At 39.8% G+C, this 27,358-nt stretch overlaps 1 protein-coding gene across 1 annotated transcript in view; it reads left to right on the forward strand.

The window, feature by feature from the left end:
- xirp2a (xin actin binding repeat containing 2a) overlaps window positions 1-27,358 on the forward strand; it is a 57,543-nt gene that overhangs the window by 270 nt on the left and 29,915 nt on the right. Inside the window, exons 2-5 of the mRNA XM_044345072.1 lie at window positions 1,889-1,954; window positions 2,098-2,223; window positions 5,930-6,222; window positions 25,746-25,857. Of these exons, the coding sequence (XP_044201007.1) occupies window positions 6,010-6,222; window positions 25,746-25,857 (325 nt within the window). The 5' untranslated portion in view covers window positions 1,889-1,954; window positions 2,098-2,223; window positions 5,930-6,009. The remainder of the gene's footprint in view (window positions 1-1,888; window positions 1,955-2,097; window positions 2,224-5,929; window positions 6,223-25,745; window positions 25,858-27,358) is intronic.

Consider the following 27,358-nt stretch of genomic DNA (forward strand, 5'->3'; position numbering starts at 1 on the left):
TCTCTCTAAACCGAAAAACTTTTGTTCAGACAGCTATTATGTTTGCACTTGATCACTGGGCTGTACTGTCACACTGCCCCATCATCACTTCAGTAGTTAAACCCGGATTATTACAGTCCATTAGGCTTTATCACTAATGACAAATTTCATACTCATCACTGCTGTCTGTATCACAAAGTTGGATTATGAAGTATATAGAATAATCATCTCATGATATCGAGCTATAAATCATACTGTTAACGCTTCCAAACTGCTATATGCAGTAATCACTTAACCTTTGATATCCCATATCTATGCACTAACTTTTGAAAAACTACTTTCAAGTGATATGATGATCAAAAAAAAGTACAGCACACTGCACTGCACAGACAGCTTATAGGCAGGTAGTAAAGAGAGATAGTAGTGCATTGTAAACCCATATAAAGTCTGAAATAGTGTAACTTATTCAAATCTAAGTTAGTTGAAAATTCTTGTCACTCTTTAAGAAAGTCAAAGATCTGCAACACAGCTTTGTGGCCATCTCCATGCCAAAGCATTGAACATGAACCTGGGTCTTCTTGAAAATCAATACCAAAACGCAGTTTAAAAATACAGTTGTTAGTGATATATTTTGTTCTTCTGGGCCCATTTTGTGGTGTCTTTTCCCTAATTCTGTGGACAACTGGAGTCAGAGTTCAAAGATCAGAGTTCCAGTTGCTAGTAGGAGGGACTTTGGTCAATGACACAATTCTGTAATTCTAAAAATTTTCTTCAGTTGGATACATTAGCCTTTCCTTAATCTCCTAAACCCTGGTTTGTCTTTGCTTGCTATGTCATAACAATAATATACTGTAAGAATTCATCAAAAGAGACATCAACTCAGCCAAGTGTACACTTCTCGAGGAGCTGTCCACTATCCTCATCTGATGTTGAAGAAGAGAAGGTGGCCTGAGGATAAATGATTATGCCAGAAGAGCAAATTGCAGCTCCTCATAATAAACAGTGTAAACGTGTCTGTGGGGAGATTTTTCATTTAAGATTAGATGATAACATGAAACTTTAATGATCCCTGCTGAAAAATTAGGTCTCTGCTTGCTGAAGCATCAAACTAACTGGGAAAAGACAAGACAAATAGAATTAAAAAAAGATATAAAAATGCAACAACAGCAACAAAAAAATCATTAACCTTTAAAGTACTGAACAATAAGACAATAAAATACAACATTAACAGTTATGGGGTGCTGTTAACCTATGTTTTTGTCACTTATCCAAGTAATAAGAATGGTGAAAATATTATAAAATCGGCTTACCCTTAATATACTGCATGTAGAATGTAAATTTTGAAGAGTTGTCTACATTAACAACAATGCTGTAAATGTCCAAATTATTCATATGAATTCACATTAGTCTGAAGTAGGCCTTAATATGGAAATGAAAAAACAAGATATTCGTCAAAAATGTTACTGAGTGTGCCTTTTCCATATGTATCACAAGATCTTGCATTGTAATAAGATGGTATTCCTCAATACACATAATTTATCTCATTCATCCATTTAACTACATAACTTTCTCTGTATCGTGGCAACTGTGGCCTCAAGTGGCAATTAATGACACACAAATTGTGAGGGGTGTGAGGTACTTTTGTGGTTAAAGCATTGCAATATTTATCTGTGGCATGTTGGAACGTGGTGTACAGTAGCACAGGTAGAGAAGAGTCAAAAAGATAGGAAAATTTCTCAGTAATGTCAGTTACACAGTGATCTATCTGAAGCTTGCTAAGGATAGCAAAACATTAGCTGTCATAAGCTACTGATACCAGAACAAGTTCCTCTGCAGTAAAACTCCTGAGTGTATTGAACAGAGCGAAGGCACATTTTATCGCTAATAATATTCAACTTTTCATTTGTAGGAGGAAGATATCGTCTTTCAAAGGCTACGTTATCTCTCTGGAAAGTTGAAGAACTACAGAGCCCAAGTAAGCTAACTAGCATATGTGGATATCATATCAACTTTTTGTGACACGTAATTGTTTGACATATACATTATTTTGGGATAAAAACAATTTAAACACAAAATTATAGTCAAGTTAATGGTAAAGTTTTTTTGTCACTTTTTTAGGATAAAACTTTGCAACAAAGAAGATCACCACTCCCGTGTTTGTGGCTAGCATGCTAGCAGTTGTCAATTTCCACATCCAGCAACATTAGCGTTAACTTGGAGTCGTATCTCTGGCCACCTGAAAATGTGAGTCCAATATCCAAACTTTTTTTTCCTGTTTTTTCTGCTCTATATTAGTCTTTAGTTTATAACTGGATGTATTGCTTGCTTAGTGCTCTAGCAACTATGTTCACTTGCTAGTTGCTAACTTCGTCTGTTTGGTGCTGGCCAGGTAGGACACAGTGAGTTAGTCAGTGTAAAAAACATTTTATGGCCGTAAAATAAAAACAATTAGCTGAAAGATGCTAAAATGCTCTGTAGAGTTAAGGGGAACTGCAGAGTTAGGTTATAACTCCCTGCCCGTTTGTCACCATGAGCAACTCTTTTCACTTTACAGGCAGTCATTTAAGCCATTACTTATATGAGAATATTTAGCTTAAATGAACGTATGGATTATAGCTCAGAGTGCAACTTCTTCAAGAGCATAATGATACTTTGATGAGCCAGGCTTCCAAAGGCCTGAGACTCATTCCTCATTTCATCTTTGGCAGAAAAAGATAGTTGAAATCAGACATTTCTCAGAGTATGGCATTCCCTATAATGTCAACAAACCAACAAGAATGAATAATGTGTGGTGGGCTGGGAAACGATTTTTCCTGGCTAGAGTCTTGCACAGTTTTTGTAGCTGAATCTGTGATTGATACATACTTTTTCAGTATTTCCAGACTTTTTCTTGGGAATCAGATAGGACCTTTTGGCTCAGTAAGAAAATACCATGTTAAACTATGTTAAATGGGGGGGTTTTAGTGACAGCATCTTTAAATAGTTTACTGGAAAATTTGACATCTGTGTGTACACATACTTCTTTCTGGCACTGTAGACACAATAAAATGGGAATTGTTATTTCCATCTTCTTATCTTATCAGAGTGATCATATTTCAGTCTGTCCTCTAAGTAAAGTTGTCTGGAGTCCTTGGCCAGGCATTCAACATGAGAGCAAACAGAACCTGGGGCATCTTTTATTTAATAGAAGCAGGCAGTGTTTTTACCCTGGTGAATCTTCACCAGAAAGCCTCTCTGAAGCCCCACTAGGCCTGAAATATTGTATTAAAGTAAAGCTGCTCTGGAGCTTTGTGTTAGGGGCATTATGTTTGCACTCACACCGAATTCCACTTAGCCCTGCACTTAAAACAGTATGTGTGTGTGTGTGTGTGCATGTGTGTGTGTGTATCTCCTTTCTCAAGGCAACAAATCATGATGCATATCACGGAAAATCTTTATTACTCCATTAGTCCAGAACATGTCCTTCGTGTCCTGTTTTTCTTCAAAACTGAGCCTTTTTCAGCTGCTTAAATGAAATGATATTGAAAAAACTGATGAAGTCAAAATAGCATAACCAGATATAAATTGCATTTGCAATTTTTTTTTCTTTCGCGTATATGGGAGTAACTGCTGTAAACTGAGTGGCCTCGATGGACACAGGATCCAGCTGATAGTCACACACATAGCTTTGGCCCCCCTCTGAATAATGTATCCACCTCTAGTTTAAATGGAGTGATACAATGTCCTCCAAAGTACTATCAGATGCATATAACATGACCGTTCATTCATTAAGATTGGATTATCTGGATTGCCTCTCAGCTCCTTTCTCTCTCTCTCTCTGTATCGATGTTTCTATTGTGTCTCTGGCTGACTGTTTCAGGCTTGTAACTCTGCTGTATTTGTTTCTACGTGATCCTGTAACTAAGCTGTCAATCTCTCTCGGTTTCCTCTGTCAGCCCCCTCAAACTCTCCTCTCCATCATTTGACCCCTGCTCTTTTTCATCCCGGCATACGTGAGCATAACATGGTGAAAATTGTGACTAACAATACACCACTTTGTCAAGGACGCAGTGCTGAAAATGTGGCGCAGTTTTCGTGAGAATGGCGCTTTAAACATGACAGGAGGAGAGAGGGAACAGCTGAAATGTGAGTCACACAGGAAAGCCGAATCAACGTGTTAATTTCCTTTTTCTTGCCAGTACCGAGAGCAGGAAAACACTCCCTAGGAAATGCTGGTGTGGCCGGTGGAAAATTAACAATATCCACCATCATGGCTGCAGGGCAGGCCAGCAGGGTTAGTTGTTATGGGCCTTCCTTGATTTGTTCAGGAATAATAAGCTTTCCTACCCACCCCAAGAGCTGGACAGATGGGTGAGGAGGGTAGATGAGTGTAGAGGAAGGTGTGAAAGGCAGGATGGGTGAGGCAAAAAGCTGTTAAATCTGTTTCCTGGAAGCCTGCAGAGGTTCACTTAGAACCAGCTGATTGAAGAGTTATGCAAACAGGATTATTGCCAGCTTTTAACCTTTGTATTTTGTTACCTCCTCAGTGGGGTCCCTATGCTGTATCAGCCCGTCGTTACAAGAAAAACAACAGTATAGGTTTAAAATTCAGGCTGTCGTCAATATAAGGTGGTACTTCATCAGATGAGATGGCCTTATATGGAGGTGGCAGGTTGGACGGAGGGATGGATAGACCACTGTTTGCTTCCTGCTTCCAATCACAAGCGTCATGTTTCCAACTGCGAGTCAAGACATTTTTTTAAAAACCACAACGCTGTGGTGTTAACTGTTGCCGTGCCAATGGAGACTGCGTAACTTTAAGGAAGTATGAACTACGTTTCGTGATTATTTTAACAAAAACTATGATCTTTCCCTAATCCTAACCAAGTGGTTTTTGTGCCTAAACCTAATCAGACCTTAAGCACAGAGTTGTCACATCATAAAACATCATTATTTTTTAACAGTGATTTGTAATGGTTTTGGAAAGCGGCATAATATGCTCCTATTGGTCATTCTGGAGGTCATCTGGTTGTTCTTACATACTAGGCCTGCACATTTAATCAAGGCAACAAAATACAGAAATGACCATAAAGCCAATAAGGAACTATTTCATGTTTCATATGCATTCTTGGGCACGTTACTAATAACACAACAGCAAAAGTTATTTGTTACATTACCGGTTACATTACTTGTGTTGCTTAGCTCATCAAAGGTGCTTTTAAACAACTCCAACAATACTCACATGTCTCCATTTAACATGTAGAAACAGAAAACAAGACATTATGGTTGAACAAGCAGCTAGTCTATGTTTCTGAGGTATTTACTGCCCATCACAGGTTAACGTTAGCTTAGCACAGCAGCACTCCAGAAGTCCTGTCCTCATAGTGAAGTTGCAGCGTTCCAACTTTGTGCGACACTCAGGCTTAGCAGTTGCTAATGTTATCAAAATCTATTATATCTACCATGTTTTACACCTCAGATGTTATCTGAACAAAATCACGTTTATATGCAAATATCATAAAATTAGGTTAAGTCATGAAGTATAAAGCTGTTTTTAGCTGTTAGAGAGTTTCCAAGACTCACAGAACACTTAAGAACTTGCAAAACTTCTCTCCTTTCCCCCCTTTTTTCTCTTTTTTCTGTCACCCTCCCCTCTCTCCTTTTCCTTTCTTTGTCGTCATTTCTTTGGCCCGTTCTTACAACTCTTATCTCAATTTGCTTTTTTTTTTTAAGCCCACATGAGTTTACATAGGCTTCTGTGTGTGTATGAGTAATTACAGAGCAGACGAGAGAGGAAAAAACTTCCCCTGTGAACTTTTCCTTTTCTCCTCCTCTTTCCTCCAGCCACTCTGTGCCTGCACAACCCAGAGAGCCTCACAGACAAAGAGGAACCCCAGCAACTCCTGCATCTTCATCTCTATTCCTCACCCTCTCTTTAACTCCCTCTTTTTCTCCCTCACTTCCCTTCCAGTTCACCTCACACAATAGACTTCCCCTCTAAACGCTAGCCTGAAGGGAAAAGGGGGGGGAAGATACTGTTTCTCTACAACAATGGAAATTCAATCAGGAAATGGAGAGGAGGTGGCGAGGGCTGTGTCGGCGACCTCAGGATTCGTTTCCCGTAGTCACTCCGGGCCGCAGGTAGAGGCATCAGACGATCCAGTGCTCAGAGAGGACCTGCAGGCTGCTAAGAGGATTGAGAGGTTTGACATCCCACTTGATAGCCTGAAGAGGATGTTTGAGAAGCCTGCTGTGGGAAACACAGTAAGTACTGTGCATTTTGATCTTTTTGCTCTAAACTGTATTTTTTGTGCAATAAAATTCCACTTTTCTTGCAGGCTAATGGGATGTTAGGTAACTGCCATGCCTTGCACTTTGTGCTGAATGTGTCAGATAAATGGATGGTTTAGATGCAGCCTGCATTTCAACAAACTGAAAAGCTTTTGCTGCTTTACTAACCTTTAAAGAAAGTTGAAAAGTCAGTGGTGGAGACATGTCCATGAGGTCATGCCTCTGGCAAAACAGATCTAGTTTCTGTGTGGGGAAATTGTATACTGTACATTTCCCTGTTGGTATGTAAGCTGTAGTTTTATGTAATGAGGTAAGAAGTTATTGGTTGACCAAACTGACTTATTTATAGGATGTAATGACTGGAAAATATTTCCAGCAATTATGCAAAGTTCAGTAAAAACAGGATGTAGCTTATCTTGCTATTTGCTTTGAGTCTAGATATGATTCACTCGCTGAAAATTTGGGGTTTTTTCCTTCATTTTGTTGATTTTGGACAAACTCTTTCAGTACACGTCTCCTTGCAGAAGAGGAGGGTGGCCTTCTCTCACGCTCTGTTTTTCCATCTCAGCTGGCTTCTCTGAGAGGAAAATCTAAGTCTGCTGGAAGTAAAGCGGGTCATTATGAGAAAACCTCCCATTTACCAACTGTCTGATGATGAGGCAAAAAGGCCCACATGACCTACTTTCTGCTCCAATGTGGTTGTGACATCAAATCTTTAAAATGTTCCGGGATAATGAGATCAGTGACGGCCAATGCAAACTTCTCTCCTCACAGTATCCAAACTTAAAATAAAACCCAACACGATCCACAAGGGCCAATGCATTATGGGGAATGTAGTTCCTCAGTGTTTGCCAGTGCCAGCTGGGGGCACAGACACACACTAGCTGCATCAGTGCAGTGCCACTGGGCCGGTGATATTCGACACCCTGTTATTTAAGAGCTATTTTGGAGAGCTTTATGGTTAAGCAGGATTTTAAAAATAACCCTGTAATTGGTATGTCAGCCGAGGCTGGAAACAGTGTGGAGCTTCTCCACAAGGCCAGAAACACAGAGAGAGAGAGTGGACATGGATCTATTAGAATCACATCTGGCTCCTGAGATGAAAACATTTTACAGATTACTGTGGTTAATGATCCACATCACTAAAGCCAAAGTCAAAGATAGCATCTTTTGAAGCTTTCTTTTGCTTCACAGTCCAGCTGGAAAGGCTGATATCTGGTGTTGAGAGTCTGGAGAAAAAAGGCTAAAGGATCTGTATTTTTGTCATCAGACATGAGTGTTTGGGCTATTGTAGTTTGAGCCATAACAATCTTAAGTGATAAGAGCTCAGCTTTGGCTGTCGTACATTCCAGAGTGTCTCACTGACCATTAAGTATGTGTAAAACTCTCTTATACTCTCTTATACCATCAGTAGAGTTTTTTCAGCCTGTTGGTTTACAAGGGTGACGGAGGTGTGGTTCAATGTTATCAGGCTCTCTTTGTTTATAGTGTTTGACTTATTAAAGCTGCTCTAATCAACGCTTTTATATCAACAATGGATCACATGACTACATGTGAAGTAAAAGGTGTTGCTCATAGTGATGAACCCTCAGAGAATTAGCACCTGCAGACTCTACAGTTCCCCTCAGAACATTTTAGCGTTTTTTGCGCAACGTTTTGGTTCTGCAGCTCGCAACTTTACTGTTTTCATTCAGTCTTGGCGCTCTCATCAGCACTTTTTTCCAGCCACAGCAGACAGCTGTTTTTAGGGAAAAAGGTCTGTTAAACCCACCGTGCATGACACATATGCATAAAGTTAGCAGCTAGTCGGGTTAACAGAGCATTTAGCATCTTTATAGCCAAATATTTGATAGAGACCAGAACAGAGCTAAAAGGAGAGAAATCACATGATCACATGGTCAGACACATGACTCCAAATGAATACCAATGTTGCCTGGTTTCTGCCAGATGTGTAAATATGCAACAATTTTCAGATTTGCTATGTTGTGCCCCCACCCCCCTGACTTGCTCTTCCATAAAGTGGGATAACTTGTGAAAATGATTTTTCTAGTAAAAGTCCACATCTTTGAAACTCAACACCCACACTGTAACAGAGGCTTTCTGTTTTTTGTTGTTCCCAAGCCTAGTCAAGCCTTTCTTTCTTCTTTTTTTGTTGTCATGGTGAAATACTTGGTTTGGGTTGGAGGATTATTTTTGTTGTGGTGAAAAGAAACCAACATAGACTGTTGATAGGAAGCAGAAAACAAACAGGGTCAAAGTTGGAGGTCCGACCTCCTTCCTCTGGCGACTTTGTGGCTCTATAATAATGTCACATTATTTCCTTTGCTCCAGATGGAGATAAGTCACAACTGTGCTCAACAGTTTTGTCAGCTGAATGTTAACATTTTTGTTATTGGGAATTTACAGAATGATTGATGCTGTTGTCTTTCTCAGTCTAATCTCCTCTATACTGGTAGTTTGTTTCTACTGAATCTTTCTTCCTCCTTGTTTATCCCTCCATGCATCTTCAGTGTTTCCCACAGGACTTTGTGAGACTGTGGTAGAGTTGCAATGATTAATCAGTTAGTCAATAGAAGAAAATCAATTGGCAACTATTTTAATAGCCAAATCATATTTTTTTAAGGAAAAATGCCAAAAATATATTTGTTGCAGCCTCTCAAATATGAGGATTTTAAGCTTTTTTGTGTCATAGATGACAGTAAACTGAATATATTTGGATTCTGGAGTGCTGATCGAACAAAATATGACATTTGAAGACATCACCATGTGCTCTCAGAAATTATAACCAACTATTTTAACCAGCATGCAGCCACAGCGGGGCTCCAGTGTTGGCAGCTGAGTGAAAACACACCTGAATTATTTCACATAGACAACTCATCGTCTGACAAACCTGACAACAAAGTCGTAAACACCAGTTCACTTTTCAGTTCATTATGAAACTGGTGGGACAAAATAATTAAGGGAAATACTGATTTTTTTTCAGTTTATCCATCCCAGCATTAATTCTACTCACAAAATCCTTTTGGGAAAACTGATGCTTTGTGGAATAATTCACTTTGACCTTTTCTATTGACTTATAGTAGCTAATCGGCTTGCCACTTTCCAACCATTTCCATCAGATACAAGTTTTGCATTTATTATAGTTCTTCTACTTCTGAATTGAATCATCATTTTTGTCCCACGGGAGAGAAAAAGGTCATTTATTTATGTACTTTTTTATAATAGCAAGCAATGCAGCTGGGTGTCACAAGCTGGTGTTGCAACACATGCTGTCTCTTGGCATTGTATCATGAGTGTTTATAGTGTGTTTTTATCTTTTCTTGAAAAAGAAAAACAGTGTTCAATGTTAATGGAGCGTATGGGCAGTGTTCCCAGATTCCCAGAGAGAGGAGAGGACTAGATCTCTGCAGTCGCCTGGTTATAAAACACGACCTTGTCTCCAACTCATCTGTAAGGCTGAGCTTAATATTTGATGATGCGCTGTATTTTTCTTTCTCTGCTCCATTTCATTTATTTAAAGGGCGCAATGTCATTGGCCAGCCAGTCATAACAATGACTGATGGATTCCCAGGTGGTCGCTCAGCTGTGGCCAAAACCCTCAGTGGGGAGAGGACAGTCCTTGCTTCCAATAAACCCAGATGTGAAGTGATGCAACGGTTTATCTTGAGTACAAAGAGCGTGTTTTCCTGCTTGTGTAGCAGGCCGATCCTCGAGGGACGCGGGCTTGTGTTTACAACATCTGTCTGACCTTCTGGTCATGTCTGTGTACACAGGGACGAATACACACATACTGATGAACATGCATAAGACAGATGAGGTGAAACTGTGGTACAATATCATATCATATCACACAGGGGGGTCTAGAATTCTCAGAAGCACACACGCACACACACTGTTCAGTAATTTACATGCATCCAAATCTGCACAAAAGTTGGCCGTTCATCAATAATGCTGAACATTTGCACTGCAGAAAGAATGAGCCATTATTTTGTACAAACTCATTAAAATGTTCTGGCATAAATTAGTGGTTACATAAATATTTCTAATCCTTGTGTCCTGACCTGGCACTCATTCCAGTTGTGATGACAGTCATTAGCCAGTGGGTGGCAGCGTAGCATCTGTGAGACTGAGAGAGTATGCCGGTGTTAAAAGCAGTCACTTTCTACAGCAAAGTGTATGAGAAGGAGGCTAAATTATATGCACTTAATCAGGAGTTTATCACAGTGGAACAATTACTAATCACCTGGTGTTAATTGGAGTTCATTTTCAATTCCTGGAGGTGTCATAAAATGGCTTTTTTGTATGTGTGAGGCTGTCAGATTATCTGGATTTGCATAATTGGCAAAAAATATCTAATTCTGATGTGCTTGGTAAATTTAACACAACACAAAAGGTTGTAAAAGGATTTTGTACTTTGGGGTAAAGCTTGTCACACCTGGTTAAGAGGATAACATGGTGAAGTTTTTAAAGTGGAGGACCTATGTACCCTGTGACTGAATTCTGTGTGGTGGTGGTGGTGGTGGTGGTGGTGGTGGTGGTGGGGCAGGAGTCTGACTCCATGAGGTGTCTACATAAATTCAGACAGTGGCACTGGAGGTCTGGAATGTTCTCTCAGTTTATTTTCATAACCTGACTCGTCATTGTCACTAACCTTTACATAGAGTTCATCTCTATAGCTTTTACGCACATAGTGGGACATTTGTAACTCTGCCATGTTGAATAATGACACTGAAAGTTTCAAATGACATACTGACAAGATGAGAATGAGAGTGGCTTTTGCTAATTGTGAACTATTTCCACCCCCCCCCCCAAAAAAAATCAATCAATATGCAGCACCATTCCTAAACTCACTTAATTAAATGTTAAATAAACTAAAAGCCACAATGTGTCTGCAAGAAATTGATCCAGACTTGATGAGGACAGCGGAGTCCTCATCAAGTCCATTGAGCTCGTAAAAATTCCATTAACTTTTACCAGGCATCTCTTTCATCTCAGTTTCACAGATTCAAATCTTTTAATGGAGCTGGCAGCGGGGCCATGTGTGTGTGACGCATAGCTAGGCTGCTATGTGATGATGACTTGTTGCTCTCCTCCTTGCCTCCGAGAATAGTTGCACTATTACGTGGTCTGCCAAACACAGCTCTGAAAAATCCCTCTTTCATTTGATTTAGATAACGCCAACTCATTTGCCTACCTGGCGTTTGTTTTGTTTATGGATTTGGCAAATTGAAACATCAGTAAAAGCTGCGGAGTCTGCTCTGTATTGATATCAATACTTGTCAAGGCAGTCCCTTATTCCTGTGGTACTGTGGTGACGTGCATATTCACTCCAACATGCGATAATCCATTTCCATAGCTGGGTAATGAATGCATATCTGCAGGCTTTTTTCCATTCAGACCGTTCTGTGAGTCAGATTTTCTTTTTTTTCTAACGCAGTTTGACACCCACAGCCCTACAACAGCATGTGTTCAACAGTTAGCCAAAGACCTCAAGGCTTACTGTTTTAATCATTTAATTGTAGATATGGCACTATGTCATCGTGAGGGCAACACCGCCATCGCTCTCCCTCTGCCATTCATCGTTGCCATAGCAAAAAAAGAAGAAGTGCTCTTCAGACAAGGTTCCCAATGCAAATCTTTTGGCTGTGTATCAAACTAAAGCTCAATCATTAAACCGTATGACAAGAGCGAAGAGAAGCAGAGCTTAGGGACACAAGGAACAATGAGTTTAGAGTCTGACAAGAGTGAGAATCTACAGCTCTGTGAGGCTGTAGCTGAATACTAACGTCAGCATGCTCACAATGAACATGATGATGTTTAGCAAGTATAATGTTCACCGTGTCAGTTTAGCTAAATAGCAATTAGCACCAAAGACAAAGTAGTTTTACAGATTTCATGAAGAGAAGGCCACATCTATTGTTAGTAACTCTCTCTGTTTAAAAAAAAAATCTGCATCCAGCATTTTTCTCTTTGCAAATATTTTAGAAAGTGCTTCATGGTGAAGCTGTGTGTGTTACTTTATTGACCATTATTGAATAATTTAGCACATTAACTAGTAATATTTTAGCTGTCAGTATTCATTTGTTCTGGTAGAAATTTGTAGTTCCTTCATTGCCTGTTCCAGGTGGAAAAGTCAGGATGTCAAATCATGTTACCGTGTTAGCATTAACAGACAGAGGCAGCCAACCGAAGCTTAACTCATCATTTAAAGCTCCACTGAGGACATATTCGATCCAGCAGTTTTTACAGATTTATTGAGGAAAAGGCCATATTTTCATAAAGAGCCATGTTAGCATCTTTGTGAGGCTATACTTATAGGCAACAGCAGTGCTTTGAGCTAACTGCTAACATCAGAATGCTAACATGCTCACAATGACAATGCTAACATGCTGATATTTAGCAGTTAGCCTATAAAGTTTATCATATTCATCTTAGTTCAGCATGTTAGCAAGCCAGTCTTTGAACATGAATGTACTATTTTTTTTACTTTACAGGTCTGTAATTTTCTAGGAAGTATTGTGGAAAGAATCATGTAATGTTTTGCTAATTGTATGGACAACAGACAAAGGCAAAGTTCAGCTTTTTAGTTAGAGTTCAATTTGTTCTGTTTCTTCATAGGTAGCAATTAATTTTCAGAGGAATTTCCTCAAAAAAACAAAACAAACAACAACAAAAAACAGCTCAGTGTAAAGCCAACTATGTATTCATTCATTATTCATTTATAAGTGGAATCCTCATTCTTCATATATGTTGACTTGTGTGCTGCCTGTAGATAAATTTGACATTTTTGTATCTTCAGCTGGGCTGCTGCACACTGACAAAAAGACTCTCTAAGTTACACTAGCAATTAATTAGTTTTAATTATCGGAATTAATTGAACACTGTCTCTAGTTTTACAGTAATTACTACCAAATTGCATAGTTCTTTCCAGGGCACTCTGTTATTATAGAATTTATTCAGAAATTACTGACCTGTAAAATAAAGCATTACCCCCAAAATCATGGTTATTTATCCAACAACTTTCAACCTCATGATTGCGCTAGAGAAAAAAATCAGTGGATTATCAAAGTTGTTAGGATTAATCGTCAGGGAACCATGAACGTCTGTACAAAAGTCTCATAACAATTTATCCAGTAGTTGTTGAGATATCCCAGTCTGAATCAAAGTAGTTGACTCTCCAGGTCCCGTTTGGTTTAATATAAAGTTCCAGTATGTTAAGGTGATGTGAAGTTCATCCACCTGCATGAGCTTATATTACAAACTCGCACAATTATAGACTTAAATCCCCAGAATATCAATGAGGCATGCAGTATGTCAGCCGATGTCAGTTCCATGGTGGCGTGTATATTTGGAGAGGCTGAAAACAGAGCTGCATCCCAAGCCACTTTAAAGTCGTCATGTATAAATAGTAGTGCCTGGTGATGTTGGCATTGCTCACTGAACATTAAGAGAGCATGGAGCCTGATGAAAGAAGCTGTAATATGATTTACATTCAGTAAGCATAGGACTATATTGTGCAAGCGAGGACTGAGAGAGTGGATGGGAGGGGAAGCCAGAGGGTAAGAAAGATGAAGATGGATGGGGAGTGATAGAGATTAAGAGTGAATCAGCAGGGGGTTTAAGAGAGATAATCAAAATGCTGAAATGAAGAGTGAGTTTATATTTTAGCAGATGAAGCAGGTCAGCGTCTGATTAACAAATTATATTCATGTTTCAGTAATGATAAGCTTCATCAAGCCCCACTTCAGGGCTGCACAATCTCTGACACTAACAGTCTTTTCAATTCTATCCTTTTCTCAACTTTCCCTTTTTCCCACAACTTTCTCTCCCTGGAGAAAAGCAGATGTCTGTCAGGTTTCAGCCCTAGTTAAGAGAAATGATAATCAGGAGAGAGAGGCCCAGAATACAGAGTGAGGAGCTCTGGGTACAGGCCATGAAACGAAATATATGACCACATATGAACCTTATACAACATGTGTCAATAAAAAGGAAGTAGCTGCATGTTATCTCAAATATTAACATACTGTATGTGCTCATATGCATTAACATATAATGGTTGTAACATCTATGTACTAGAAGTATGTTATCATAATGAATGAATATAATGCTATGTTAATGTAAATCTGCATCTACAGCAGGAACCATATGTAATATTAATACATCTAATGTAAGTGAAAGACTACATACATGTACATCTATCTGTCTTGTTTATGGGACAAGCACACCTCCAACCTACATTAATGACTTGCTAATGTCCCTGTTAGTTTTCCAGCAGTCAATACACATGAGGAGTTTCTGCAGCCAAGCTGCACTCAAATCATTGGACGTCTCTCAGGCTTTAATTTATCTCATGCTCACCAGATCTGGGTCAAATTTGCCATTTGCAAATGGATCCAATTGGGCAAATTAAATCAGTTTGACTCTCCTGTCCTTTAACGGTTCCCACTCCGGAGCAAGTCACTTAACCCTGTTGAAATGCATTGAGGTTGAGCACTAAATTACAGTTACAGAAAACTTGTCATGTATGGTTGATGAGTGAGCAGATGTATAGGTACCATAGATATTCTTCGTCTTCTTCTTCTTGAAACGTGGCTTCACATGGTCAAACATGGTATTTGGCTGTGTAGTTTGGGGGATTTGTTTTCTAGTTTGCTGACAAGCTGGCAAGTTAACAACTATGCTGGTAACATTCTAGCCAAACAATAGATCCCCAAGCTTCTTTGAGTTTTATCTGTACTGGCCTTTTGTGGTTCCCCTGGCATTTTGTTGTCAGGATTGTACATGTACAACTCATTAGTTTGGTCCCAAAAGGCACAATAGGTTCACACAGTTTATTCAAAATATGTTTTTTATCATTGACTTCTATTTCATAACTGTCTGCATACCATTCCTCTTATGGAGCTGTTTATCCTCCAACAGAGGAGGTTTAAATAAAAACACAGCTAATACTAATAGCTAAGTTACAGTAGCTTCCTCCACTTTGGGCTCTCCAGCTTGCTGTTCCCTGAAATGTCAGTAATGTCAAAATTCACTGAAGTTGAACTCAACATGAAAACTTTGGATTTACTTTTCTTTCCTTTGACTCTATTAGAATTCATTCATTTTCCTGTGAAATTCAGTTATTTAAATGCTGGTGTGGCAAGGCCTTAATAATTACAGGAGCCCAAAGTTAGCTAGTTCTGCTCAGGCAGACCACTGATTGGCATCAGCTTCTACATTCGTGCTTTTTCTATCATTAACACACTCACCATCTGTGGCTATCAGCTGACTAGAAACATCAAATACAGGTGTTAAGCAAGGCCATTATAACCAGACACTTCTCATTATTACTCTGCTGATTCGCTCTCTCTCTCTCTCTCTGACTCATGCTATATTTTTGAAGTTATTGATTGTACATGTTTGTTAAAGGGGGATTAGCTCTTGCTGCAGAGTCCTTGTTGCCGCTTGGATTCTTTGAGCACTCCCTCATAGAGCACAGCCTTTCCCATTAAATCTAGCTGTGCAAGCATTTGCTATAAATGGTCACTTCCATAATACAAGTGTCTCTGACTTGAGGTCATCCTCATTGAAAAGTGGAAATAAACATCCGTGTTGCTATTTAGTGGATTATCTCCTGGCTTTCCTGTTGCAACGCTTCCCTATGAGTAATGTTAAAAATAGCAGCAGGTTTAGTCATAACCTCCAACCGCTCCAGTGACGCTGCTCAGTGACCAGCAGTAGACAGCTGAGGTTGTGCTGGGAGGCTCCCAGGTGTAAATGTGTGAGAATCAAGCAGTTGAGAATGTGAGGGTGAAGTCTGCTGTGGACTGACAGTCTGCGGGAATATTTGTCACCTAGGACCAGCAAACAGTCTCGGCATGTGAAATGTTTGCGACTAATACCACACCTGACACAATCTGAGTTGCACAGAGTCAAAGTATTAATTAAGAACATATTTAATCCCTGTTTTTAACCACGCTCCATGAAATAGAGGTTTTAAAAAGAATAAAAAATAAACCGCTGCACTGTTTGTCAAGAAGACACATGGGAGGGGTGTTTTGACAGGACAGAACAGAACCACAAATACCACTGAGGGGGAAACTCTGACTAAATGTTTCATCATGTATCCCAAAAAATACACAACAGCTTTTTTTTTCACCCAAAAATGGGATGAAAACACATCACCCAAGTTTTTTTTTGTGTCAGAAAATTGCCAGAGAGCAAAATGAAGCTGCGACCAGAACAGTAAAATATGTGCCTTTGCTCGTATATCAGCTTTTTGTACTGTTGAGCTATAGTATGAATATATCTGTTGCAGCTGCTACCTCTGTTTGTCTGGCCATGAATGCGAATCATACCTCCCTGTTGGCGTTGTCCTGGCTGGCTATATGTCGGTCTATCCTTTCTTCTTTTTCTTTGTGTTCAATTCCTCTGCCTGTCTCTCAAAATTCTTTTTTATTTCTGCCATTGTCAGCCTCCTAGCTTTTCACTGTGACTCTGTCTGGTAGTTTGGCCTTTAGTTAATCCATTTTGTCCCAGCTGGCCTTGGTAGAAAAACTCAAATCAGCATTACAACACATTCCCCCTCCTACAGTCGCCTTCTCTACAGCTCAATCAATCTTTTTCTGCTGTTTGTCAGGTTTGTTTCCTCTTTTTGGCCTCCTTCTGACTTTTCTTTTACCTTATACAATGTCAATCTCAGTCTGTGTATTTATGTGTGCTTCCATCATCTCAGTACTACACTACTTGTGTTTACGGCCTGTGGTTCATCTCTTTCTCTCGCCTCCCTCTCTCTTTCTGGACCGTGTCTCTTTTGTGCCCGTGTTTACCCATGAGTGTTTGAAATATTGATGTGGGCGATTCTCGCCGTGCCTCAGTTAAGTCATAATGAGGACAGTCGATAGAGGATTTTACAGCTGCAAAACAAAAAAATTGTTTTCATACTTCTGCTGGATTGCAAAAGGGAGCGCTTATGGCACCCGGCGCAAACAAAAACACTCGCCAAAAGTAAGCAGCTGCCAACGAGTAGACAGAGAGAGAGGAAGAGAGGATGGCATAAAAGCGGGGATGACCTTCAAAAGAATAATGCACACAGTTGCATAACACCATGGAGACAATGTGATAGAAGACCCGATCAGTCTTGAGATCCACATTCAGGCATTATGAGACATGTCTGGAATGCTTTATTGTTGTTTTCTCTTATGTAGTTCTCTTCTGCTTTTTGAGCATGTTTTTACCTCCACCAACAAACAGGCTGAGAGATTTTTACCGTTTTAGTTTATCGTTTTAGCACACCAACATTAGCTCATTAGCACTAGACACAACATACAGCTGAGCCTGATATGTATTTCATTAGTTGTGCAGGTATTTGGTCCCTTGTTTGAGTATAATATTCTTGACTTTGCCTGCCAGTGGTACAATATTCAGTGGAATAATTGTTGCTGTATATGAATTTGCCTGCTCAATCAGAGTGCAGCAGTCTTTTATTTGCCCCGAGGTTTACGTTATTCCTGGTTTGTCTATCCAGAATAGTCGGAGGTACGAGGCTACGAGGTTCCTTTTGCTGCCACTCACTCCTGTGCAACACATGCAGCAAATGCCACGACGCTAGGCAATCCATCACAGTAAACACAGAGGCTTAATTTAATTTGGTCAAAGCTTCTCTTTACTATTTCATTATGCCCAGATTGAGTGGTTTCATTTTCCTCTGCATAATATCAACCACCTGACACTCAGCAGAAGAAATGAAAGTCACACAGGAAATAATCCCTGAAGAAAACGTTGCCTTAAAGAGTTTATTTTCATGGCCGTGGGATATAGTGTAGAAGCTGATTTTAAGTACCGTGTGACACTGCAACATTGACATTAGCGTATGAATATAAAAAAGTAGTAAATGTGAAAAAACCCAATTTTACTCGCAAACATCGCAAAATGACTTGGGTAAATGTGATCTAAATGGGTTGCACCCCTGTAGATGAAATCTATTACATCTTTTTGTGCAAATCAATCTCTTTTCATAATAGCTGTCTCTGTCAAGATGAAAATTACCTCACATAATTAACAAGGCCTCTCACTCAGGCACTCATGCGTTCATTCACTTAACTATTTATTCACAGCCTGAATGATTTAGCCCCAGAGGCTGAGGCATTGCAGAGTCTACAGCCAGCTGCAACCGCCACACATGAATGTTGAAACCAAAGCAGTGTACAAGAAGATGAAGGTCTTCTTAAAACTAAAAATGATGCAGTATAGGACAAGATATCCATGTGGCTCCCTTTTTTTCATCCTACATTACCCATAATGCAACCAGTGAGCCTGAAAATTCAATCTCAGCAATAGTTGTCTGACAGAAATTCTGAACTGAAGGTGCACTTGCTAGGTTTTTCTGGACTTTTAAACAGCATCTTACACTGCTTGGTCTTCAGTGAATGGAGTTTGAGGACCGTCAGATGTAGTTGAAAGCCACAGAAAAGCAAGTGGATCTTGAGTCACAATACTAATAGCATCTGTTCATTAGACCTTCCCTGTCTGGGAAGGTCCACACACTCAGTTTGTAACACAGGCTTCCTGTTATGAATATATTTAGACTGCTTTTATGTTTTTATTCTATTACTGCAGCAGATGACTTTGTAAGAATTCTCAATGATATGAAAATTGCAAATTATAGTATAAAAAAATCTATAACCAGTGTCACCTTCTATTAGGAAGAGAATCCACTCACTATTAATTAGCCCATTAAATTATAAATGCAACATTTTGGACAGATACACCTGCTCAGGCATTCACTTGTGTGTCACATTTTTGTGCAACTATATTAGATGTTTTACCTCACTGAATCACATTTTGCTGCCACAGTAACCTACTTTTATCATGTCGTATTGCATGTCGGCACTCCAGTCATGGTTCTGTTAAGGTTACATGTGATTGGCATGTGATTAGAGTAATAGTTCGATATGTCATATCTAGCTAACTTAGCTTGGCATTCAGACTGGAAACGGGGGAAATGGAGTCAAGAGGAACTGGACTTGCTGTAGATCCAAAAGGCTTCTTCACTTCTGACTGACTGGTGGGGAGTCAGCCGTGGTCAACTGGTCATCAACAACCATAAATTGTTGCTTTTACACATGGGTTAACAACAAAAAATACAAACTGTTAAGAGCGTTGCATGCTTTTACCTAGATTCATACACCTTCACTTAATCGAGACAGTTGATAAGCAGCCTCGGTGACACTGGTTCTCCAGGATCAGCAATGTTAGGCTCAGTGAAAACATATAAACCAGAGAACACCAGCATTGTTGAACTTTCTTTGTGATGATTGTGGTGACTAGTAACTGTGAAACAAACCCCAAATCCAGGCTTCAGAAAGCATTTGACAAAGACTGTGATGCTACTCTTGCATAAAAACAGCGAGAAATGACTGCTGAGACCTTTGGTTCACTGCTTTGAATTGTTTGAAGAAAGTCAGGCGTGTTCAGAGAAACAAGTCCAAAGCAACTGGTTGCCTCGGTCAGCCTAGTGATTTGTTTACTGTTGTAGAACCTCATGAGTCATGTTTGAGAGCAGCCACTTGTATGTTATGCCAGCAAACCCATAAGGCAGCTTTCACAGCCAGAAGCACTCAGTCCAAGAGCTGTCAGAGGGAGTGTGCATGTGGGTGAACTGTATGTGTAAATACAGTGTCTGTGTGTGCACATGAATTCACTCGTGTGTGTGTGTGTGTGTGCGTGCACAATTTGCCGACAAAGGAATCCTGTAATTTAAAATGAAGTACCCAAACAGTGTGTCGTGTGAGGGACTTCTTTTCTTGGCATGCCTCTTGAGTCACTCGCTACAGCCACAGCGCTATCACAGGCATGAATGGCTCAAAGGCATTAAATTAACAGCATCAAATGAACTATTTAATTTGCAAAACGCCAAGAGGACATGTGGTGGACTAATCGAATAAAAGTCTGTGAGTGGATTGGTGGGGAGTTCGGTGTGAAGAGGTTTGAAAATAGAGGAGCAAAGGAATAAGCTTTTTTTAATTTTGAAGCTTTTATAGATCTCGGGAGCATTGGTCATTCACCTGAAACTGCGTCAGACTGACAAGCAAGCCGGAGACACATTCAAGCACTCCAGAAAGCTGTCTCAACACAAAGAGAGAAAGAACAAGAGAAAGGAAGATAGATGGACTATATGATGAATAAAGAAGAGAGACAGAGAGAAGGATAGGGAGAGCAGGGTATGAAAATGAAAGAGCAAAGGAGACAAGAGAAAAGAAACAGACAGCAATCCAAAAATAAAATCTTGAAAGTGTTTAAGGAATACATCCCATCTGGGCGACCTCTCTCCTCCGTAATGTCAGAGCTGATATCGAACCAGAAGACCTTATTGATTTGAAATGCTTCTATATCTTCAACTCCTTCAAAAGCACTTGGAGCAATTTCTGAGCTACTTGAATCCAAAGTAGTCAGGTGCAGGAGAGACTCATAGAAGCTCTTAGTTTTGGCAAAGTGGTAACTTGTATTCAAACTCAAAAATGTTCTGATCGAAGTGCACTTCGAAACTTCATTTCATAGTCACAAATATGATCAACAGACGCTGTGTTAGATGAAAAGATTGATACCACTCCCATATTTCTGTTATACATACTGTATACATATAAAGCTACAGCTAGCAGCCACTTAGCTTAGCTTAAAGAAACTAGGGGAAACAGTCTGGCTCTGTCTGGTAACAAAATGCACCTACCAGCACCTGTAAAGCTCACTAATTAAACTGTATCTCATTAGTGTAATTTGTACAAAAATAGAAGTGTAGAAAGGACATTTTGTGGTTTTATGGGCAGCTCTGTGCCAAAGTATTTCTGCCAAGTGCAGTGACGTGATGGAGTCCAACAACACCAGATATGACGTGTTAATCAGTGAGCTTTAGAGATGCTGGTAGGTGGATTTTGTTACCTGACAGAGCCAGACTGTTTCCCCCTGTTTCTTTAAGCTAAGCTAAGTGGCTGCTAGCTTTGGACAGAGCCAGGCTAGCTTCTTATAGCTGTCTCCAGACTATATGCTATGCTAAGCTAAATTGGCTGTAGCCATATAATGGACAGACTTGAGAGATCTTGAGAGATCCACTCATCTAACTCTCAGCTGAAAAACTAATGAGCATATTTCCCAAAATGTCAAACAATCCTTCGAAGGGTATGCTTAAAATGAAACAGTCATCTGACCATGTCTAAAGGCAAATCTGTTATAGTTGTTTAAAACACCACTCAAAGTCAGGGTGAAGAAGGTACAAAAGCTTGAGAGAGAAATTCAGATTCTGTGTAACATGGGTGTTTTAAGTGTTGTTTGACTACAAGCACTTTGAAAAATACTGAGGCCTTTAGTTTGATCCTTGATTCACCAAACACCATATGATCCCTAGTTCACATGATGAAAAGTGTGATTCAGCACTCAAGTCATTTAGTCCTCAATGTTTGCAACTTGTTTCAGGATAAGACATATCGCCACATCTTTACAACCGTACGAGTGACATTATCTCACCTAACTGGCACATTCTCTCACTTTGGGGTGAGAAAAATAAAATCTTAGCACTCTATTCTATACTAATTGACTTATTAAGACTGACGTTTTTTAAACAGAGGATGACACAGAAGGGCAGAGGGAGAGGACAGATAAAGAACCTTTGATGAGAGAGAGGCAGACAGCTCTCCTCAGAGGCCCTCCATGCACCACTGCATGCCATTAAAGTCCTACTAGTAGGAGTAAGGGTTGTTAGAGGACGAAAATGTCAACAGCTGACATAAGACAAAAAAATGCTGAAGTCCCTGCATGTGTGACGGCAAGTTCACAGTTTCCTGGAGTGGTCTATGTACTGGTAATGTCTCCCTCTTATAGGCACCAATGTGAGGATAGGGGATGTCACCCCCCCAGGCTACTATTACCATTACTAGTATTACTATTCCCTGTTACTATGGTTTCACCATCACAGGTCTGACCGGCCTCTTTGTAGGCGTCTGTCACACATGAAATGGTCCCAGATGGCCAGCATTGATTTCATTAGCCGAGCTCCTTTTAGGAGGATCCAGTGATTTTTTTTTTTTTTCACAGGGATTATCTCTTGCGACAGGCCTGGCACATTTAGACAGATTTCACCAAGCACTGTCCCTTATTAACTCTGTCAGCCTGTTGGAGATACGCAGACACACACCGCCACCACCACTACCCCCATTCTCTCTTCCTCCTTCCTCCGTGGCAGCCTGCGCCAAAAAGAACATATGGCAGGGACTCAAAGCAAGATAGCACTTGATGACGGTTGCATGAGATATTGTGCTGTGGCACTGCTGCAGTTCATCCACTTATTGTACTTCATAAAATGGATTAACTGCAGTCTTCACTTCTGATTGGTGTAATCATATCACAAAATACCTGGTGTATCTTCTTTAGGGACAACACCAATCCTCACATAGGTATCAGATCAGTTGATTTTAAGACATAAGTCATGGATTGATACCTTAAAGGAAAGCATCTGAATAAGAAATCAATGTTTTTCTGTTTGTTGTTATGTTTTTAATTTTAGACTTGCTACTTACTGTAGCTGATGCTGTTTTCTTAAACTGTGTACTGTGTTCACTGAAGCTCTCTCTGTGCCCTTGACCAGCTTTGTAAAGAGGTTCCTTGGTTGTTGTCAGCAGAATTACTGCACATTATCAATCTCTCCTTGCAGACTGATTGTTTTCCTTTGGCTTTTGAAAATTGCCTTTGTATGGCCTCTTCTGGAAAGAAAAAAGATTATTGATGCCAGTAACACAAATAACTTCAGGCCACTTTCCAACTTAATGTATTTTTGAGAAACTTGTTTACTTGCAACTCTCAAATTTTATTGGCTTCAATTCTAATTTCGGTTGCTTCAGTGCCAAATGCAGCACTCTGCTCAAAGACGTAAACAATATCTGAACAGACTTGAATGCTAGAAAAATACCTATTATTGTATGTTTTGACCTCAATAAGTAGTAATATGTCAATTATATCCTCCTTATTAAGAGGTAATAATCTCATTATTTTGCTGGCTCAGCTCTGACAGACGTTGAGACTACTGGGGAGTTCTGTCCTTAAAGAATTAATATTTTTATGGTGTGCACAAAGGTTCAGTTCTGGGTCCCTTTTTTCGGTATATACACTGCCTTTATGGCCAAATGCTAAGGCAAGGTCAAAAGCCTGGTGTGATAGAAAAGAGCGAGACGTGTCAATGGTTCAAATGGGGATTCTGATATACACTTTCAGACAGTCTCACTGCAGAGTCATGTGTAGTGTTATACTTGTTTGTACACATGAAAAGTGACAAAGTAATTGTGTGAAGAATAAAAAAGAGAGCTTGAGAGAGAAGTTCAAACCCTGGTTACTTTCTCACCTCCACATACCTTTGCAGATGATGCACTGCTCTTCATTTCTACCTTGCCTGATGACCTCTGACCTCTTGGCAATCTTGATTACAAAGTGTAATTCTCTGTTACATCTGTTAGCTTTTAGCATTATGCCCCAAATGTGGTGTAGCACAAAAAACACTTGGTTGATGAATTGATTAGTTGATTGAGAGTGAATTAATCAACAACTGTTTTGATAATAGGTTAATCGGTGGTCATTTTTCAAGCAAAAATGCCAAACAGCCTGCTTTTCTCTGTTTTATATTACCTTATATTATATCTTTCTATTTTAGACTGTTGGTTGGACACAACAAGATATTTCAAGACCTTAAATTGTGATGGGCATTTTAACTGTTTTATAGATAAAACAATCAGTAATTGAGACAGTAATCAGATTATACAACGATGAAAATAATTGTTAGTTGCAGCTCTAGTTTGGCAAGTGATGATTATTTGTTATAGTTGCCACACCTAATTTATTATTTCTTTTCTGGACAGTAAATTGAACCTAACAAAGTCCTGAAGTGACGTAGCCTCAATGCTGTAACTTTAGACACGGTATAGATTTAAAGACGATTTAGAGACCTATCTGACTTGTTCTTGCCTGGTTACAATATACACTCCTGCCAGTTCTTCACTGAGATTCCACGGTGCTCCATCTTCTGTGATGCAAATGAAATGTAGCAATTAAAGTACAGAGAAAGTCTTCCCACCCACTCACCACATGTATCGGATGGATGATTTACTACACACATTAGCTTAAGTGTAAATGGAAACAGAAAACCCGAGACCACAGATTCACTTCTGTAACATGCTATAATAAACTCAAACTGCCACAAACACACACATATTTTTCACACACCGGCCTGTAAAACATCCTCACTGATAGTGCGCTTAATCATCCCCGAAGCAAAGTAACACCCTGTTGTAGACAAAAAACCTCTGAGCAGTCAAACACAGTGCACAGGGGAGCTGTGGTTAGCAGCCGGTTTCTACCATGTGCTTTTGCTCCTCGCAGCTCACTGGCGTGAGCTTCATTCGATGTGAGTGCTACTTCAGCAAGAGAGAGACTGACAGTGACAGAAAGGCAGAGATTATGTTTACATCCTTGTTTTGCCATGGTGTGTGTGTGTGTGCGTGCATGTCTGTGTGTGTATTACTGTAGGAAAGTATGCAAATGACCATGCATGTCTTTCAGGGATTTACTAAATGGGATTTTGGAGGACAACGTTTTGTCCTTTGGTGCATTTTTGAAATTACGGCTGACACCTTCAGCAGGGAGAAGGAGACCAAGCGTGACAGGCACAAGTTTGTGTGTGTGTGTGTGTTTGCACCACGTAGTTTTGCCGTGTACAGAGCTGTTGTGTATTTGTTGTCATTCCATGTTGATGCTCGGCAAGAAGCTGTCGAAAGAACTCTATAGGGAATACATTTGATTTGCAAATGAAAAAAAAACACACCGGCATATTTGCAAAGACACACACACACACAGGCGCAGGTGTGTTTGTTCCCCGTGGGGATGATTTGCAACTGAATAGGCGTGTTGCTCTGGCTGACTTCTAAGTTTTGACAAAATGCTTCCAGGGGAAAAATAAGCCTGTATGTACCAATGACATGCCATTTACCAATGTTGTACCTTTCATCAATAGAAGCCTGTGAAAACACTGTTAGTTACAGCTAGAGTAGCTCTATTAAAATTCAACCAAGTGCTGTTTGCACTAACTTTCCAGTCAATGCCTAATGCTCACATGGTGTTCAAGGTCATCTTTCTTTACACTCAGATGTGTGTGTGTGTGTGTGTGTGTGCGTGTGCTCAGACCAGATGACAGCAACAAAGTTTCACAGGAATCTAGAGCTTAACTGTCACCGGACGCTTGACTGTATCATTTTTCATACTTAAGGTATGTGTGGTAGCATGTGTGTTTTTTTCTGTGTGTGTGTGTGTGTGTGTGTGTGTGTTAGAGTGTATGTGTGTCAGGGTGTGTACAGGCGATTTGGGCACAGCCAGATGGTTTTTGACGACCTGTAGCAGCACCTTTCCATCTCCCTGTTGAAATAGCACAGGTGTTTCCTCTGATAGCTCTCTCTCTCTCTCTGTCTCTTTCTCTCTCTGACCAGGAAGTGACAACCGTCCACACATCCCCATCCAAAAGACTGACGTCCAGCAGCCTCGCACAGCTTGAACCGTCAATAGATCAGACCATGGCTTCACCTCAGGACACCTCTCTTTGTGAGTATTTTTTTTTTTGTTTTTCATTTGGAGATTTTCTTTGAAAAGATACTTTTGACACAACATCAAATATATTACAGAATATAACATGAGGCCTAGCTTTATTGCATCATGGTTACACTAGTCTGTCAAACAAACAACCGAGGCTGCAGGATGGTTAATGCAATGTGGTGTCCCATTTGTCCAATGAGATAAACATTTGTCAGAAAGCAGCTTTTGAAAACCAGATTGTTCATTGCCAGATAAGGCTGCCTCCCTGGCAGGTTTTTAATGGGAAGCTTGGGGCTCGCTAGATACTGTGCTTCCATTATTGTGATAGCAATGCTGTGGTGGCTACCTCGAGTTTGTTTTCCACTGGCGCTGATATCAGTGTACACACAGATAGAGCTTACAGTGCAAGGTACAATCCATTTTTTAACTCTGTGAGCATCACAAACAAGCTAAAGATGGTTAGTTATCACGTGTGGCCTCGCGGGTAGCTCAATATGTTGATCATGGAGTGAGTATTAATTGTGTGTATGAGTGGAAGAAATAGAAAGTAGAGGATTCAGAAAAGTAGGATTAAATACCCCTCAAAAAACTGTAATTTGAATTCTGTAAAACTATATTAAAAGTTCATCAAAATACTCTAATCTTCTCCACACTGACCAGTGCAAGCATTTAGCTGTTAAAAACACCTGCAGGAAGAATTCAGTCAAGCTGAGCTGCTGCCCTCAGCAGATAAATTAAATTGGCAGAACATCTAAAAATAAAGAAACTGAGCAAAATCTTAATTAAATACAGTGAGTAATCAGCTATGAATGGGAGACTGAAAAAATACATTTTAGGGGATTTTTAATGCCATTTTTGGACAGCTACAGCAAAGAAATGACAGGAAATGAGTAAAGACACGTGGAATGACAAGCAACAATGGTCCAGGAAGTGAACGGGGGACATTGCAGTTCATGGTTGGTGCGTTAAACCCTAGACCATCAGGGCACCCCTCAAAAGAGGTCTCCATATAAAATCATGGAAACCAGCAGAGGCTTCTACCTTTAACCTCTGTCACCTAAACACAGTAAGAGATACATTCCTGTCTATGTGTAAAAAAAAAACAACATAAAGCCATTCAAGATAAATATTATCAAAGCTCCTCCAGGCTGTATGATCTTGCCGGATGATGAAAAACTACCTTTTCTGTCGGGGAGGACAGGAAAACCACAAGATTAGCAGCTCAGTTTGTTACCTACTGCAACAACAAAACACAGACAGCTAACAAATAACCTGACAACATACATCTGTTTTACATTTTTACATTTACATATAATATGTGTCATGTACAAAATAAATGTAATACATGAAAACAACACATGAGAAGCTTTTGACCTGACTGTATTTGTAAAATCAGACTGGCTATATGAACTGTGGAAACAAGCTGTTAACACAACATGGACCTTTTCAGTTGCTATAGCAAACTTGTTAACAAAAGGTTGCCTATTTACATATCCAGCAGATATGGAGC

Source organism: Thunnus albacares, chromosome 24 (genome assembly GCF_914725855.1).
Source record: "Thunnus albacares chromosome 24, fThuAlb1.1, whole genome shotgun sequence".
Taxonomy (NCBI): Eukaryota; Metazoa; Chordata; class Actinopteri; order Scombriformes; family Scombridae; genus Thunnus; species Thunnus albacares.